This window comes from Calypte anna, chromosome 8, assembly GCF_003957555.1.
Source record: "Calypte anna isolate BGI_N300 chromosome 8, bCalAnn1_v1.p, whole genome shotgun sequence".
NCBI lineage: Eukaryota > Metazoa > Chordata > Aves > Apodiformes > Trochilidae > Calypte > Calypte anna.
In genome coordinates, this window is record NC_044254.1 from 14,089,784 (window position 1) to 14,108,965 (window position 19,182).

The window sequence follows — 19,182 nt, forward strand, 5'->3', positions numbered from 1 at the left end:
AGGAAAAGCAGTAACCACAGCAGCAAGGCCACAAGGAAACAATCTGCCTGCAGATGTAACAAAAATGAGAAGGGGAAAAAATGAAAAATGAGAGTGAGTTGAGAAAGACTGAACTCTGCTAAAGGACAGAGAGTCGTGGCAGAAATTAGCTTTAAACTCATACATGACATCTAGTTTTGAACACTTCCAAGCAGCTGAGCTGCTACAAAAAATGGTCATAAGAAAACTACATAGATGAACTTAATTTTTGGTGCTTGAGTTGTGGTCTTTGTGCAATCAGTTAAGGCTGACAAAATGAAAGATCCTTTCAAGACAATACCTTTGGGTATATGTGCACTTTATACATTTATTGACACATGTATATATCTAAGAGAGATGAAGGAATTAAAGGTAAGTGAAGAATATCCCTTCGGGGCACTTCCAGCATATTATGGAAGCATTTCTCTTGGACTGGTGAAGATGGTCATGGGAGGAGAATGGTTATTTTGTTCTCTTAGGAAAAGAATGAGTTAGCTTATTACACAGCAGACAGAAGTGGCAAAAATCCTGGAAGCTTGTTTTTTTTATCTGCTAATGCAGACCATAGAAATAGCTGCAGTGAACCATAACTTCAGCTTGTGACCTATTCACCCTTATTAGGACCATACATTTCTGACACAGTAAATGCTGAAGATTAAACCTATAAAAAACCCCCCAAACACAAAAAAACAAACCAACCAACCAACCAACCAACCAGAAATCACACTACTGGCAGGAAGAATAAAAACTTTCCAAATGAGAAGCCACTGAGGCTGATGGAGGAGATCCCAGTTCCTGGCATGATGTACATGTGCAGTGCCTTCCAGGTGTCCTCAGTACTGCAGCATCGTCATGGGGTAGCTGTAATCTTTATGCTGCAAGGTAAACGTACATGGAACAGAACACTGTCTTGCTCAGAATCTATTGTGAAGTACTGGCTAAAAATAGAAGTTTATTTTATTTCCAAAATAAGCAGCAGATAGATAGAAATTAAAGGTTTAAATTTTGCTCAGAGTATCATGCCCATTACTCAGTCTTCTATAAACTTATATTTTGCTAAGGTCTTGTCCCTTCTTTGCATATGTATCAAGTAAAAAGTTTTCCATCATGGTACAAAACCAACACACAACTTCCCATAACAAGGTGAGTTAAAATAGTAAAGCATCACCTACATAAACTACCACACAATGATGCTTCCAGGAAAAACCTTCATGGGCTTCTGTGTGTCAGGGACAATCAACATATTTGACATGATTATCATCATGAAGAAACTACATGGCAATAAACTAATTAAGTACAGAGTTCCCTTTTGGTGTCCAATTACAGGGGAAAAAAAAGGAATAAACTGTTGTTTTGGGGTTTTTTTCAGTGGAGTTGCCATGTAGCAGCCCTGGTAAGTCTTGCTTCAGCCTTAATTAGTGCTGGCATTTGCTGCAGACGAAGCACTGTCAGTTATCTTTTTTCTCAACTCTCTCAAAGGACAGTGTCCTATGAACTAAGAACTATGCATTAAACCACATTACAGAATCCCTGCAAATTACTAGTGGATTAGTTTTAAATTGAATTTTATAATCAGTGACAGAATCAAGTGTAAACACAGTCTAAACAACAGAGCTCTTTTTAAAATTAAATAAATACTGAAAGCCAAAACCAAGGTTCCAGTTATTAAAATATATTTTATAATACAAATTAGTAACAATTTGGGCTGTTTAAAAATATTTTTTTCATGTGTTCAAAGACCACCCTTTTCTTAGAAGAAGGAAGATAAACAGGCTGAAATCTTTGTGTACTGTCTTCATCATTCTTAAAAATTACACCTTGCACTGGGGCATTTGGAAAAACGTTAGCAGAGGTGCTCTTAACACTCTGGGGTAGGAAGTTTTTTTCCCCCACCTTTCCTCAATTCCTGTAGACAAATTTTGGCTGAAAATTTCCAAAGCCAGAAAAATCCAAACCCATCCAAATTCCTTTCTAGTCATTTTAAATGGAGTTTTCAGATGATCCACATTATAACCAGCCTTGATGCATACCTGGAAAACTGCTGTTATAGTCAGCTTCTTCACTAGAATTCCAAATTCTTAATTCACAGGAAGGAAATAAAAAAGCAGGAGGGCTAGAAATACATTCAGTACTAAATTTCATTTATCATTTAAAACAATTGAAGATGTTCATTTGTCATCTGTGCCATTATTTCAGACAGTGCAAGACATTAAGATGATCACTTCATTCTGTGGGGAACAAAGGAGTGAGATAAGTGATGTTAATACACTAACAATTAAATATTAGAATGTGGTATTAATCAAATCTGTTGAACACATCCCACATAAGTAAGGTATTTGCTCACTCAAAATGCAAAATGCTCATCTCAGCATTATGGCTTTTAGCTCAATATTATATTACAAAGACCGAATAGAGCAATTTCAGTTTAATAATTAAAAAAAAACCTGTGAGCCATTGTAGCCACACAGGTTTTTTTTTTAATTGTAGTAGAATTTGAGTAAGAATTCCTCCAAGTATTGCAGTAAGCCAGTTACATATAAACAAACTATATATACTCAAAAGATTAAAATGGTAAGTAAGCAGCTGGCATTTACTGTGACAAAATTATGATACTCATTTATATATATATTTCTACTTTAAAATGTAATTTTCTACTCTGGCTGATACAATCTGTAGCTACTGCTGAATATTAAGACCACTGTTAACTGGCTTAATTTTATGACATGCAAAATAGCTTAAAATTGACTGACCATTCAAGCACGCAGTCCTTTCTAAATATTCTTGTTAAACTTTCCAAATCTTCATTTCTCAAATCTAGTTCTTCCAGCAACGTAGTTAGGAACTGTGTGTACTTCGGGCTTGTCTGAGAATTCTTGAAAAGTGGAATAACTTGGGACAATCTAATAAAAAAAACCCAAAACATATTTTGATATAGAAAATGGACCTTTAAGTATTACATGTAAAAAAAAAAAAAAAAAAGCAAGCAAAAAAAAAAGTTTATATTGTCATACTTGATTAATGACAGTATGTAGGATTGTATGTATAATGCACAACATGAACTGTACCAAAATACAAAATTTGTATTAAGAGGTGTTGAAACACACGAAAATTTAATTAGAAAATAATGGACTAGTAGTTTTCTAATGCAAACAAAATTCAGAACAAAGTACAAAATGCTATATAATCACTCCTGCAAAAGGAAAGATATGTCAGTATTTTCTTCTTTACCAGAAAGCTCCTCAATATTCATACTGTAAAATTTGAACAGTTCTTTGTGTGAGCAAAATATGAAAAAGCTATAAAATTCTATCTTTAAGCAAGAATATTTTAACTACAAATTATTAATGGATTTTGCTTTAATTAAGATTTCTCCATATAGAAGCCTCTTACAGTGGCAGTTTTGATTATTATTAATTTTACTTGATGTACATGGGCACAAGACATCAGTAAAATTATCAAACTAAGTGAGCAATCAGAAATTGCATTTCTTATCTTTGACAGTCTGTACCTTGAAGCAGTTTAAATTACACTTCTTACACAGTGGACTGTGGGAAATACAGGCTTTAAGACAGACAAAACTAGAACAAAGCTAATTTGATCTTGAGTTTTTTAAGGGATATTAAGCTTCAGTTTTAACACTGATACTCTAGCGAAGATTTGCTATAGTGAAACTATTTTCTTTTTCGCTAACAAGTACTTAAAGTCTCAAAATATCTGCAGTCCTAGAGTGCTTCAGAAAAAATATGAGAATCAAAGAGGGGAGTGGGGAGAAGATCATATTCCTGAATTCAGCTCATGAAGTTTCACTTTAAAATTTAAAAAATACCTGGCCTTTATTAACTGTTGTTATATAGCAACAATTTACAGAAAATCTTTCATTTGGGCCTGATTTTCTCAGCTGTTGAGTCGATGTGAATTCATCCATTGTCCACTGTTTAAAAAAAATTACAATTACTAAAAGCTGGCATTAGTTGTCAACTAGCACAATCAAGTATATACATGCGAAGAGACAGGGGAAATACACAGAACATTAGAGGACATCCCCAAGGAGAATGTTATTGATCTCCTGAAATCATGGAAACCACAATACGGACATTACTGAATATTGTGTTTAGTTCCTAAGTCAACAAGAACAGTGAGAGGAGAAAATCTTCAAAGGATTCAAACCCAAATATGCATAATGCTGATGCTAAAAGACAATCTCCAGCTTGGAAGGAGCTATCACCATGCTGATAATTTGCATATATAATATCTGTATGAAGATTAGGTGAAACATTGAACTGTGAGGTTTCAGTTATGCCTTAGTTGTATCTGAATCTGTTTTTATCCTTAAGTCCTTTCTTTTTCTTGCAAAGGTTCCAATAGCTGAATCAACTTCCTGAGCACAAATTTTAAAAAAATAATCTTTAATGAACAAAATAAAGTATGAAAGCTTAGCTGGAATGTTAAGTAACTTCAACAGCAAACACTGATAGGATTGCTTAACAAGAACTCATTTCCAAGCAAGTTACTTCATATAGAATACTGCAGTTACATAAATAGTGCCCCTGACACCATATATGAAAGAGTTATTTTAGAATATGTTTGTGAAGTTATGTACTTTTAATAAGAAACTCAAGGTAGTCTACAGCTTCCTGAAAACTTCCCAGCTCAGGAAGCCTTTATGTGAGTAGCAACTGAGATCAAGCTTCCTGCAGTCATTGGTATTAAGACCATCTCCACATGAAAAAAGATTAATGTAAAAGTTTCTTTTAAACTATGCAAAAATAGTGACAAAGGATTTCACAAGACATAGTAAATAGAGTCCCTTGATACAAAAATAAATTTACAAAAAATTGTTATTAATAAATAGATTTTTAAATAATTATTTTCCATTCCCTATAGATTCCATTTCAGTATGGACCTTTAGCTAAATATTTAAGTATCAAACACTGGTACTTGGTGAGAAGGACTTTAAGAGATGCCCAAAGAAAGGATGTGGTGTTGAAAGAGAGAGACTTACACACAATCTCTGCTCTACATACTCTTCCACAGAGGAGAAGTATTCACAGTTAGATTTGTGATTTTTGGACTTGGCCCCTGGGTTTTGTAATGTACTCCCTGACAAACAGGACTGAGTTGTTTCTTTCCTGGTGAGAAGCACAGCAGTTCCTATTTAATCTGGTAAAAGAGAGGGCCTCTGCACAGGGCTGACAATCTGGAGGTTGATTTCTGCATTATGATCCTTTATCAGCAGGGGAGCAGAAGTGCTGATAGAGGATCAGAGTGTTAGTCTGGAGACAGGGACAGTGGCAGGAAGACATGGGGATGCATTATTACTGATCTTCAATTTGCCCTTCTCAGGATTAAGTAGGTTATGTATGAAAAGACACTGGTTTTGTGAAGAGTCATGACTTCCTGAGTGCTGGTTCCAGGTGGCTGTAACATTGCAAAACACTCTCTTGGCAATGTTGTAAGTTTACATGCATTTTAAGATATTGTTTCCTTCTCTTGCCTTGGTCTTAGTAGTATGCCAATAAGGACTTTATTTTTCAGAAAAGTGTGAAAACTTGTGCAGTTTTATGTGATTCTAAAACTAAAAGCTTTATACCATGAAGCTCACATGCTCAGCAGTCTATTTTTATATATAAATACATATACAATACTTTTTTTTTTTTTTGGAACTGCAGTCTGTGATACTACATAGTTTCACGAATTACAAACATGTCCTGTCAGGCCCTGGGTAAGGCATTGTAGCCATTATAGCCCAAATACAAATGGCAACTAGATGGGATAAGGTGTTAAACATTTATGACTATATGTATAAACACTTTAATCCCAGAAAACTGTGTCTTTTTGGCATCATTTGAAAAGCAGTTATTGTCCAGTATTTTTCTACTTTTAAGTGGCTGTTGGAAGAGAAGCAGAAGCTTTTTACTGCAAAAGCAGCAAGTTTAAATTGCTGGGTTTGCACTGAGTGATAAGCTCCATTTTCTTACACTGGTCCAATGTATATTCAAGGTATTGCACAAGAACATCAAGGGCTATGCTCTCATCCTTGCATGAAATGCCACCTGATTTAAACCATGCAAATTAAACTATGCAAATAAACCAGAATAGTATTTGAAATTATACTTCAATCCACTGAAAGCTGCAACAACCCTATCTCTGAAGAACTATCCTCACTAATTCAATTTAATGACATACAGGATTTAAGTTCAAGGATCATGGGAATGCCTTGAAACTCTGCAGCATCTTCCAAAGATGTAGAATGTAAACAGGAAACAGTTAAGACCACAATAATACAATCTGGCTACTGCATCAATGAAAAGAAAATTCTGCTTTTCTGTTACTTCTTTCACATACATGTTCAACACGTATGTGGAACAAATTTTTGTGAATAAAGCCATAAAAATAAGAAAAGCTAAAGGACTGAGTGATTTTTATAACAATCCCCTACAGAAGCACACGAAGATAAATGTTACTGTTCAAAGTTATATACCCACGCTTCAAAGGCCTTCAGCACACTTGATAAAAGGAAATGTTCATGCTCAGGTCATGGAAAAGCAGTACAGTGTATATCAGACTTCATGAAACAGTGTCGTTTCCTGTACACCCACTTACACCATATGGTAATCAGGTCCATGTAAAGTTTAAGAAGTGTTAAAAATGTCACACTGTATCTGATTGATAAAATTCAAGAGAGGAAACATCCCCCCCCCAAAAAAAAAAAGAAAAAAAGATGAAATTTATGTGAAGGCCAAGCTATTATTATCAAGCCAATAAATGACATCTGGCTACTGCAAAAATGGCTACATAGTGGTTCAACTCAAGACCCAACCTTTCTGTGAATTAGTCATAACAACATTTAACAAGTATATTTAGGAGTTTAAATTAAAATATTTTTTAGAAGTTAGTCACATGATATGGAGTAAATTTCCTTAACTGATATGGTGGTGTGCACAACTTGTTCTTATGTCTATGTGTACCTTAAGCAAGTCAGCTGAATACATTCAGGAATTATGAGTATTTTTATGTAGTTAAAAGCACCAACGCTTCTTGTCCAAAAATGCAAATATCCTCTTTAAAAAAAAAAACTAACAAAAGAACAATAACCCAATTGCACAGTACCATAATCCTCTCAGATACTGGACCTTGGGAAAACTTTTCTGAACTTTTAATTTAAGATGAATTCTGTGATCCCCTTTGAAAAAAGTTAAATTTTCAAAGTCACCACAGCCAGTTACAGCTCTCTGAAATAGATGCCTGAAAACAGGGGTGAGAATACAGCCACCTAGGAGCTGGGTTCCTTTCCATTCCCCAGAATTAGTTTCTTAAAATTACATGAAAAGTGTTGAGAATCTGTGCATGTAACTTTATCCAGTATCATGCAAAGCACTTGCATATTCAGAAAAGCCACGTGCTTATTTCCAACATAACAGTAAGTTCCTCCTAGAAAACTATAAGTATTGCCAGTCTTTTTCTAATGGAAAAACTTTCCCTAATGGAAAAAAAAAAAGTTGCTGATTGTGGCAGAAGCCATGGGTCTGAACACAGTTATTTCAATACATTTCTTTGGCAATCTTGGAGCTTGAAACAGACCAGAATTAAAAAGCAGAATGCTGATACAGGCAAGCACCACCTGTTCTTCCACAGAAATGCTTTGGAAAATAGGACTGTTTGCCAGTTATGGGTATCGAAGCACCATGAATATGATTCAACATAAATCATCACAACAGGATATGTTTCTTTTTTAATTCTCTCAGTCTCCTTATACTTTTTGTTTCAGGCACTTAAGACTTAGTTTTGATGGTATGTATTACCATGACTGGTAACTATTTTTCTACCAGAATCATGGAGTTGCAGTAATGATGGCCAAAGTTTCCTGAACTTTCATTTCAGAACATGGAGAGAAAAGAGCTGGCAGCTGCTGTAGGCAGCACTTTTTCCCCAAAAAGCCCCAGAAACACCAATTAATGCCTGTGTGCTGCAGGGAGTGCCAACAGCCTCTGACTGAGGTGCCATCAAAGACTCTTGCTAAGGGTCCCTACCTGCCAGGCAGTCCAACCCACTTTTTGCCATCTCTGGACAGTCACAAATTGGGTTGTGGCTATGAGCAACATCATCCTCTCATCCCACAAGCATTTCAGCTGACAGTCTGGTAACATGCACACCATACATTTACCCAAGAGTGAAAATGCTTACAAGCCTCTAGTACCAGTTCAGGTGACTTAACATAGCTATTAAATGTTGTAAGAGACCAACCAGCCATCCCAGCAATGTGCTGGTAGCACTGCACCAAAGGTATTTGCTCCATTGCGATGGCATAAAATCAAATCACACCATTAACAAGGACTGACTTAGGAGAAGCAATGCTAAAACCCAGGAAGGATAGACTTTGTGGAGAGCCATCATTACCAGTCAACTACATTAAAGCATTAAACAGAATCCTGTCTGAATAGAAAAACCCTTTATACTTAAGTCTTCCAAAGTACTGCCAATATTCAGACATAAAAAGTATTTTAATGGGAACTCTATGCTGAAGTGTTCTGTCATGATTTGGCAAGCACTGGTTGGTGATCTGGTGTTTTTTGTGTGTGTGATCAAATGTCTCTGAAAGCACAGCAGCTTAACAAAGCCTTTAATGCAAAAGCAGGGAATATCACCATCCTGTCAGTCACAGGTAATGGAAATTAATTTGGAAGTCTGTCAAATTTCCTTTCAAAACTTACACTTCCAAGACTAGTGCAAGAGCCAATTCTGGATTTGGAAAAACAAAATCATAAACGTAGGACAGCCCATGTTTATGAATAATTAATTGGTACTTAGAACTAAATCACAAGGCCATAAAACCAGAAGATTTCCAGTTTCCACCCCTCCACAATTTTTTTTTAAGCATTTGGGACAGTATTACTTACACATCAACTGCTTTTTGAGATTTACAAGGAGTATTAGCATACTCTTCTTCCCAGCTCTGTACCTAGCATTTTGAATTGAAATAATGAAGGAAATCATTCTACAGTGTACAAAGGACTGGAAATGTTCTACAGTGATCAAATCAAGCCCTAAGCAGCAAAGTCAGCTGGCAAGTGGTAGAGAGGGATTGTTTTTCAAATGGACCCTGTGGAAGACTGGTGAAAAGGTGCTCCAGTGGGGAGCCCAGAAAAAGCTCTTTTGCACTAGACAGGTAGATGCCCAAGCAAAGCATGTTGTGCTACTTCTTGGACCAAAGGTGGGCTACAGGATAGTACCAAAGAGTCTGTCACTACTTAGAAAAAAGTCCCAAAACTTGTTTCCTTAATACAAGGTATTTAAATTTCATCAACAGGTCAAGACTCTTCTAGCAGCTATCTATAGTAAGTTTCCTACTCATTGTATTGCAAATAGAAGCAAAATAGCACAAAACCTAATCTGAAGATTTAATGTGTTATAATTTCAGCACATAAGGACCGGGGTGTTCTGGTTTTGTGTTGTTTGTTGGTTTCTTTTTTTGTCTTTTTTTTTTTTTTTAATACTTCAAATGTATTTGCACTACTCTTATGTTACAGATGGGATGGGCTTGCAATGCAATAAAAATGTTCTTGATCAGAAATGCCACTCTTTCAATATAGCAATTTTATAGAATACAGGCTTAGATTCCATTTTTATTATGTTCCTATGAAGGAAGTCTCCAACACAACTGATTAAACAAAAGTAATTGTTTTGTTTAAGACAAATAGCTAGACTGAGTCAATACAAGAAGTGCTACAGATCAGCAATAAACCTCACTGAAATAAACATGCATTGTAGCCCACAGATCATCTGCTGGTACACATACCTGGAGTGTCGCCAGTGCAGAAATCAGTAGTAGTGCTGTGTTTGATGGGGTTAACTGAGGCACTTGCCACCTCTGCCCATTTCATAAATCCCCACCGAAAGGTACTCAAACATTTTGACAGAATAAACTAAAGCATGACAGTGACTCTGGATGTTCTTCACAATCTACTGATAGTTTGCTCAATTTGAGGTAGAGTTCCTCGCTTTCCAGCAAATCACTGGGTGCAGTACACCTGTCTAGGGACAGCTATTTTGTTCGTAAAGTATCTTAAATCACAGCAGGGATTTCCACGGACCTTAAAGCATAGCACATCCATCAGGCAAAAAGTAAGCATCACACAAAAAGCTGATCTGAAGCACAAGGTGAGTGTAATTGTAAGCTAAAGATGCAACATCAGGGAGCACAAAAAAAAATCATAACCTTTGGTATGATTAAGTGCTTGCACAATCATTCTGTTTTAACATATACTCAGAAATGAGAAAACCTTACAGCCTCAACTTAAGTAATTTAGCTTTTATGCTCACAGTGTCAGTTTAAAAAAAATACTACTTGTTTCTTGTAACTGTAGTTTGAGCATGATCTTAAAAGCTGAACATTTAAAAAAAAACCTTAAAAGCAAAAGACTGTCTCTAGAGTGAACATTTTCCATTAGAACACATTAATATTTGACAGACAATCTTGAAATGGAAACATCTAACTTGCAAACAAGATGCAGAAGTATTTAAATATATTGCTGGAATTAAGTTTTCCTTTAAATTAAACAATACCAGTACTGCAAAAAGGTAATTATGATCAGTGTAATTTCCAGCTCTGAAATGAAAACATCCTCTAATTTGTGGCCCTTTGTTAGCATATCCTATCAGTCAAAGAGGAAAGTCAGTATTCAGGGCCAGGTTTTTTTAATGTCCCAAAATTTATTCCTATATTCTGTTTCTTAATGAAAGATGAAGCAATCTAAAGCCCACAGATTTTAATGTTAGCAACTGACAGAAATAAACAGGCAATTTACTTACAGAGGAAAAAAAAAAAAAAGATACTTCTAGTCCACTTTAAATATAGCCTGCAGATCCTATTCTCACCATACAGACAAGAATTTTGTAGCTAAAGTGCAACTTATATTTTATTTATTATTCAACTTCCTTTCATTATTATGTACTGACTTGTCCACAGAATCCAGCACAGACACTTTAATCCTCTGATGGCAACAGAACCTAAATTATTCATAGTTTAAAATTTTTGTCCACTACACTTAAATCAATGCTACAAACACTGATTCAAAATCAGCGACCGGAATTCCTACATAATCCAAGAATAAGACAAAATTTTAGGGTCATTCAAAAGTTAACTTTCTTAATTATTTCCACTACCTTCATTTTTTTCCCCATGCAGCTTTTACAAGTCTGTTCAAGAAAAACATTCTCTGTGATACATGTTAATATATATATATGTATATATACAATTTTTTTCTTCTTTTAAAATTCACCTCTCAGACACTTTTCATGTAGTTGGTGTCCAGACATAAGCCTGTTTATGTTCCCTTTTAGTGGGGCCTAAATTTTACTTATGGTGGAGCCAGATGGGTACAACTCACAGTAAAACATACGCATACTTACTGTAACCAGTTTAATGGTTTAATGAACATTGGATAAGTGTTTACTAACAACTGAAAAAAAGACAAAGGATTTGCACCCCATCTGATTTCTTTCTCTCCCCCCTAAGCAGTTATTTGTATCCAAAAAGACAACTGTCAATTCAGAAAACAATCTGAGCTGTACCTAAAGCTGGACCAGCCCAACCGAACACCACTGCTTTCTAGGAAGGTGGTGGGAGGCTTTGGTCAGGCCCCTGGGACAAGGCTGTGAAGCAGAGTTGCCTCAGGTCACATCTCACGCTCCTTCTTGCACAGGCTTTGGAGGTTAACTGAACATCTGCAAAATCATTTGCTGGTTCTACTCTAACATACTGTATGAGGCTTCATTTTTTGTTTTTCCATTAACTTGCATAAGGAAATTGTTTGAGAGGCACTCAAATGTTTAATTCTACTACAGAGGGGAGACAGGTTGATGCAACAGCCTTACAGCTATCTCATCAGGCATAGAAGTTGTTTATTTAAAATGGATTTAATACAATGTAAATGTTCTAAGTCTTTGAACTGTTTTAACCTAACAATTTTCATGAATATCAGAACGTATCATTTATGTCACTTTTTCCCTCTTCCCTCATCTGGCAAAAAAAAAACATTAACTTGGGCAATCTTACCTAAAAGATTTTCCAAAATTTCTTTAACAGTGGGCTAGAAAAACCTCTAGCACCAAAACCAGCCCAGTGACATCTATGGTTTCTTATCAAGAGTACCCTTCAGACAAACTCTAGCTGTTTCAGAGACTGTTTAACCATTTTTTTGTTAATGACTGCAGGACGATTTTTTAAAAAACAAGTGGAGTATGATACCCACTTCTACATTACATTATCCGAGTTAATACTACAGTAGTTCAAAGATGTGAAGCATCAGAACTTCTGTAATTCTATGTGCCACTTAAAGCAATGACATCCATACAGGGATTCGTTCCAAAAGGATTCAATTTAGCTTACTTATCTGCATAAAGCCAAGGTAAAAACAGTTCACAATATAAACCCAGAAGAAATCACTATCAGCTCTTTCTCTCTAACAAATCTATGTTTCTTAGGTACACATTTCAAGGACAGGCTCTAGTTTAAAGAGCTCCATTTATTTGAAATCTGTTTCCTGCTAACCAGCTGACAGATCAAAGGTATTTCTCAGTCCTACTAATTGTGCCTATTTTCCCCCTCTTTTTCAACTTATTGAAAAGTTTACATTTAACTAAATTTAAATTTTATTTTAAAATTGATTATTTTATCTTTTCCCATCTTCTAGTCTTCACTTTTTCTGATCCACAAAGTTTTCCTGTGACAGCTCTCACATACTGTAACCTACCCCACTGAAGTCTCTGGATAACTTAGCAACACGAAATTAAGCACAGGTATAAGCCACATCAGGATTAAAAAATTGTAAAATCTAAGCTTTTAAGGATTGAACCTTTTAAGTACTTTATAAAAGAAACACTGTTTTATAAATTGTTATGCACATACAGTGAGAAAATTTAATAATCTAAAAGATGTCTTTGTATATAAACCTGATGCATTTTACCATTTAAACATTGTTTCACATCCAGTTTTGTACTTGCTGGGCTTATTGCTATCACATACTGGTAATCTATTCCTATCAATACCCCATCTCAGTGATATTAAAAAAAATAAAAATCACTAGGACACTAGGATACTCTGTCTTACAACAGCTACAACGCAATATGCTTAGGTAAATAATTTGTAAATACTTGACTTTATAAAATGTACTCACCTGTACTCACTTACTGTGGAAACAGTAATCATAATATTGAGCACAGTTTAGTTTCACAACTTTTTAACATTGTAAATTGATTATCTGCCTTTCAGTCCTATATACGGATCAGACACCTGGAATAATGCAGCTGAGTAAAGAGACATGTTAGGAATAAATTTGTTTCTCCTGTGTCCAGCTTTTTTTCCTTCAGAAATTAAAATGTAAGGATGTCAATTTTGTTACTTGCCTTTCCCAGTTTTGAAAACAAATGCCACTGCAGTTTTGGATCTCTCTAAAATTATATTCCAAAATTAAGGATTCTTAAGCACCTCTTCTCAGACATCTCAGCTCACAGTAGGTTTAAAAACAAAACAACAAAAACACCCCCAAACAACAACAAAAAACCCCTTGAAACTCTCTTCCTGTTTTATTGTTTTATTTCCAATTGTTTTATCACTGAAGTGTTGATCTCCAGTAAATAATTTTGCTGCTCTTAATCTCAATTTTACCATCTGTATAACAGAAAAACACTTAAGACCTGATTTGTGAAAGTACACTGACCTAAACATATACTTAAAAAATCAGAATATATGATCAGGTTTGAAAGAAAGAGACACATCAATCTCCACTATTCTTTATTCTTTTAAAAAACTAAATACCTCATCTCAGAAATAATGAGTTTTACGATGAATGAGTTAGATCTATTCAGCATCATCTTAAACTGTTCAGATGAGTACAGAAGGATGGAGAGAAGGTGGGAGAGATGGAGTAATACATGTATTTCTGTGGAACATAGGGTATAAGCATAGTATACATCAACATGAAATCAAACATTGGGAATCCAACCTCTAAACAATCAAGTATCTGTAGTTCTTGCACCAGTGTTGGTTTTGAATCCTAGAGTATGTAATTATACACAGACACATTGCATTTTCTGGACTAAGCTCCCACACACTGGGTCACTGTGCTTGCTCCCAGCCAATGAAAGCACACTTTAGCTTTTTGGTTGGAATGGGAAGAACCTGTACTGTTATGGACCTGACTGCTCTTGTTCCTTTGTATTATGCCATGAAAACCTCATTAATATATAGTTATTTTATATTTGCTTATACAAGACTTTGGTTAACTGATGGTTGCCAAAAGAGCCACCAGCACCCTGATGCTTAATCTACTGGCTGGGTTTGTCTGTAGTCTGAGAGCTTCACCGTAGCCCAATTGCCTCAAGATATACTTCACATATCATCATCTTGTCCGTAACGTGTATTTTCTTCCTTCAGAAAAGAGGCTGTACTTTCTGTTTTCATAAATATGAAAGGAACACATTTCAGAAAATACTGGGGTTTTTTTGCCTGTTTACATCCCAGGTCAGAACTCAATTGCCACACTGGATAAGACCACTGGGTGTCAAAATGTTTTTGAATCTCAAGAAGTAGCAAACTAACAAGAAGTACAAACTTCCTTTGCACTTGGTTCTGACAGTATTAGGAAATGAAAACAAGTCTCCAGTTCATCAGTATACAGCCCCCTATCAATTATCACTAATTTGCCTCCTTTCTGAACTAATTAGTTGTCATCCTGATATATTTGAAATTTTTCATGCTTCTAAGCACTTTTCAGTTTATCTCTGGTCATTGTCAGGTATTAGAGGACCACCAGCATTATCCAACATAACACTCTCATTATGAAATCTAATCAAATGCATGTCTCTTTACTTCCCCCCTAAATTGGATGCAAGGGCCTTTAGCTAGTACTATGCATAACTGTTCTGATTGAAGCAAATTATAACTTAATTATTAAAATAATTTTATTTTTAAAGACCTAATTCTTTATGAGTATAAAGCAGAATTTTTAAGATCCTAATTTTTTTTAATAACTTTCAGGATTCCTCCTCCTTAAAAACCATTATACACTTCATAGCAAAAATAGTCTGCCATCTCAGATCTGACACTTTCAGTAGAACTACGGAAACCAAAAATCTCCAGAATGAAGTATTGTCTTCCTGGTCAGCCTGTCTCACTGTCTAGCATTTTAAGGTTTTAAATTTCATAATCTGCATCAAACACCACAAGGCAAGGGAATTTCTTTCAGGGAATTTTTACAATCAATTTTTTTTCTGTTACAGTGCTTCCAGAAGAGTTAAGGAATACAATACTTATCCACTGGGCATAATTTATTTCAGTGCTAAAAAGCACAGGACACACCATGCAGCCTAGCAAGGGTGCCATTATGACTGCATAGAACCAAACAAGTTAATCCAGAACCCATGCTAAAAATTCTGCTGGTATAAAATACCTGTGGGATCACATGCTATGAGGGCATAGTAGCCTTTCCAATGGCTTCTCTACTTTTGTGGGTTTTTTTCCTGAAAAAGGGCCAAATGAACCCTGATTTTCATCTTACAATGAAGTTTCCTGTAAGACAAGAACACTGCCCCATAAATGTAGGCTGTTCATTAGAAAGTTTACTAAGATAAAGTAAAAGTCTGAAAATAAAAAGATGCAAGTGTGTGCCAGTCATGTTTTTCTTTTAACAGATGGGTAGTGTTCCATGATAAAAAATGTTTGCGTTGGATGTATTAAGATTAATTATTAATAAGGAACCAAGTATATTTTCATATGGCTACAGCTTCAGGATTCAGTTGCAAAATTAACAGTTCAGTTTGCTCAGTGGATAAGGTTAAAATACATTTATTTTAAAACTAAGTTTAGGGCAGCTGTTAACAGTGTGGATTACTAACATTTTACTTGCAGCACTAGTTCTCTACTAATTTTGGTCTATTTTACCATGTAACTGTGCAACTCATTCTGTGCTATGATCTAACTTTAAGCAGAGCAGCAATTAGAGAAGGAGGAAAACATGACATTACAAAAGGAATCTTCTAAGTATGTACCTTCTCAAGAAACAAATTTTAAAAATGTTTTCTGTCTAATACAGCTGGGCAATTTTCCCATCTGCTTGATCAGCACATAGTTGTGGCACAGAGTTCAACAGGACATGAACTCCACTGACCGAGTCAGCTCCCCAAAGAGTCAAGCAGTCTTCCAACAGAAGTTGAAACAAAAATCTGGTTTACTCATACAAAAGGCAAAAATGAGGAGGCAGAGGAAAGTACTATCTCTACTATCATGTTCTTAATTGACAAGTACATTTGGAACCTCAAGTTCCCAAGAGTGACTAAAACAGAAGATCCAAAATTATGTTCAACATAGAAGTATTTCTAGATTTTATCAAAAAGATTAGTAAGAAGAACACCACCATGAAGTACAATTTTTAAGCAGTGATGCACTTTGCACACCAGCTCTGCACAGTGCGCATGACTTCACTCTGAATGCCCACACACAGAGCTGCTGGGAACATGGAGGTTTCTATCTCTTTGAGGGATTTCCAAGACACTTAGCATAATGCCATGACCCTGCTCCTCCCTGGCATTGTGCAGCAAAGCTGGCAAGTGCAGAGAGAAGATGGCTTTCTGAGCTAACTCACCAGTTCCAAGGAAGAGAAGTCCAGGAGACAGCATGTGCTGAAGCTCCACTGGGGCTCAGCAGGTCAAAGACCAAAACTGTAAAGGGAAACTAATTATCCTGGACTCATTTCAGAGAGTTTGTGCTGGGCATGCATGAAAGTTATAAGGCACATCCCAATCTCCCATTTAGAAGCCTATCCATGAGAATTAACAGAATGGAAAAAGCCTGCAGCTGTTTGTGCTGCCATGAAATCCAGAGTGGTATTTTCCTGCCTAAGAGCAACACAGTGTGTTTCCTTTTGTACACGGATAAAAACCTTAGTTGAAGTTGCTAAGGTTTCTTTTTCTGTTGTCTCTCTTGTAAATGACACAGATATTTAATTAAATTCTGTACTTTGCACTGACCAGGCCCAATTAACAACACTGAAAATCCCACAAAACACTGTTCTATATATGTTTCCTAAGTAATAATGGAACATGGTAAGAGGAAGTAAAGTAATCCTGATCTCCACAACATGCCAAATAAGCAGATCTAAGTTTGCTTTGGAAATGCTGATAAGTAAGAAATGCTTGACAAAAATCTTATGCGTTCACACGCACCAAGGGACAACCTAAATAATACGAGAGAAAAAAGGGAAGATTATACTTCTTAATTTTTTTACATGTCAAGACAAACTTGCTTTTTCTCTATTTCACACAATAATATAACTTGACAGGTAAGAGGCCAAGAGTGGAGGCAATACTATGACCACATTTAAAAACTTTTATAAAAGTAAAGACTCTTTGGATTTTTGGTCCTGCAAACTCTGTTTCAAAACAGGAAATAATGATATTTCTAGCTTAATGATACATTATTTTTCTCATCTGAAACCTGGAACCAATCTTCCATCATAGACTTGATAAATAAAAGATAATCCAGCTGACTTGTATGCAGTTTCTTCAGGAAACAGCCACTCTGCAAGTCTGATTCATATCCAGTATGTATTTGTACATTAGATTTGTACATTTCAAACATTCAGATTTTTCCAGACAAGAAAACAACAGCAATATCACAAACATCTGAATGCCTCTTAAAATACTTTAGAAATGTCAGCACTGAGTAACAGATGTGCTCTCGTGTGCAAAGAAGTAAAAATGTATACTTGAACCCAAGATTCTACAGCTCCTGAACTGTTATCACCAAGAGAGTAAACCTCTAGAGTACATCTCCACATGACACATTTATCTAAAGTGGCTGCACACATATAACGATGGCTTTTGTTTAGTGATCATGGTCATTCTGAGTTTGTTTAAATACTGCAGCCAAATGCTTATAAACTAATCCCAGAACATTTTGAAATGCTTCAAAGCTTTTAGCGGGGGAACCTTTTGCATAGGCTTTGTAGATGAAGCTGACCACAGTTCACTGGAACCAGCCAGCTCAGATAAGTAAGATGAAAGCAGACATTTCCTGAAAATATCTTGAAAGCTTTCCATTAGACTGTACCAGGGGTATACACTAAAAACAGCAAGTGCCCATGCTTGTATAGTAACCAGTCTTCCCACTGCTTTCTACTTCTTTCTTGAACTACTGCATTTCTATCTATTTATCTGCTTCATTTGATATCTTGCAAAGTTCTTTGGGGGGAAAAGATGCAACTTCTGAATTTTCATTTATAGTACATTATAAAGCACCTATTACTAACCAAAAAATTCTGCTTAACATACTAAATATTGCAACAGGAATACACAAAAATTTACCACTGCCCAAATTGCTACAAATGACAACTAAATAAGAAATTTGATCTGCAGATCATTTTAAACAGTCACTTGCTCCATGACAGGAATGAATGCAATTATTTTAATATGGCTGGCAAAGCGTACTCCAAGATGGCTGATACAGCATCACTGAACATGCTGGACATAAAGATAGGAATGCCTCAGGCTAGATTTTCAATAAAGGCTGAGACTGGCTGTTCATATTTTACACAATAATTTGACTGAATAAATCCAGTTGTTCACTAGGAACAGGGAATACTCCACCACTGTGAGCTCCAATACTTCAAGAAGGACATTGCAAAGTTTCAGGCACTATTTCAGAGCTATGAATGAGAAGGCCAGGTTTCTGTAAAAATCAGAGGACTTAAGGGCACATAAGTACTTCTAATAGCTTCCTGACGTCCAGCAGACTACAAAGGGAGCCTAGGTCTAACAATAAGCACAAAAGTTAGGTTTTATGACTACACAGTATCCTGTATTCTGTGTTAATATGCAGACTCCAATGATGAGAGGTTAGCATTATCATAACATAATACAAAGTACTAAGCAGTGATGACACTTGAATTCAATACAGCAGCAACAATAATAGTCATTCTGCAAAGCAACATATGACAAAAAAGTCTGGGGCACTCTGAAAGTGCACTGTGATGCTGAGTACACTGAGTCCTCAAAACATGCTAGCCATAAACAAGACAGGTGTGGTGAGCCACAATATGGATGCACAAAATAGTGTGCAAGCAAAGTCCAACAGTTGCTACTCTAAAAGACAACCCTGCCCCCTTCCAA

General features: G+C 35.9%; 1 protein-coding gene across 1 annotated transcript in view; it reads right to left on the minus strand.

Moving 5' to 3' along the window:
- Positions 1–457: 457 nt before the first annotated feature.
- Positions 458–19,182, minus strand: part of RPAP2 (RNA polymerase II associated protein 2) — a 37,893-nt gene continuing 19,168 nt past the window's right edge. Inside the window, exons 12-13 of the mRNA XM_030455454.1 lie at positions 2,769–2,918; positions 458–2,246 (exon numbers count right to left, since the gene is read on the minus strand). Of these exons, the coding sequence (XP_030311314.1) occupies position 2,246; positions 2,769–2,918 (151 nt within the window). The 3' untranslated portion in view covers positions 458–2,245. The remainder of the gene's footprint in view (positions 2,247–2,768; positions 2,919–19,182) is intronic.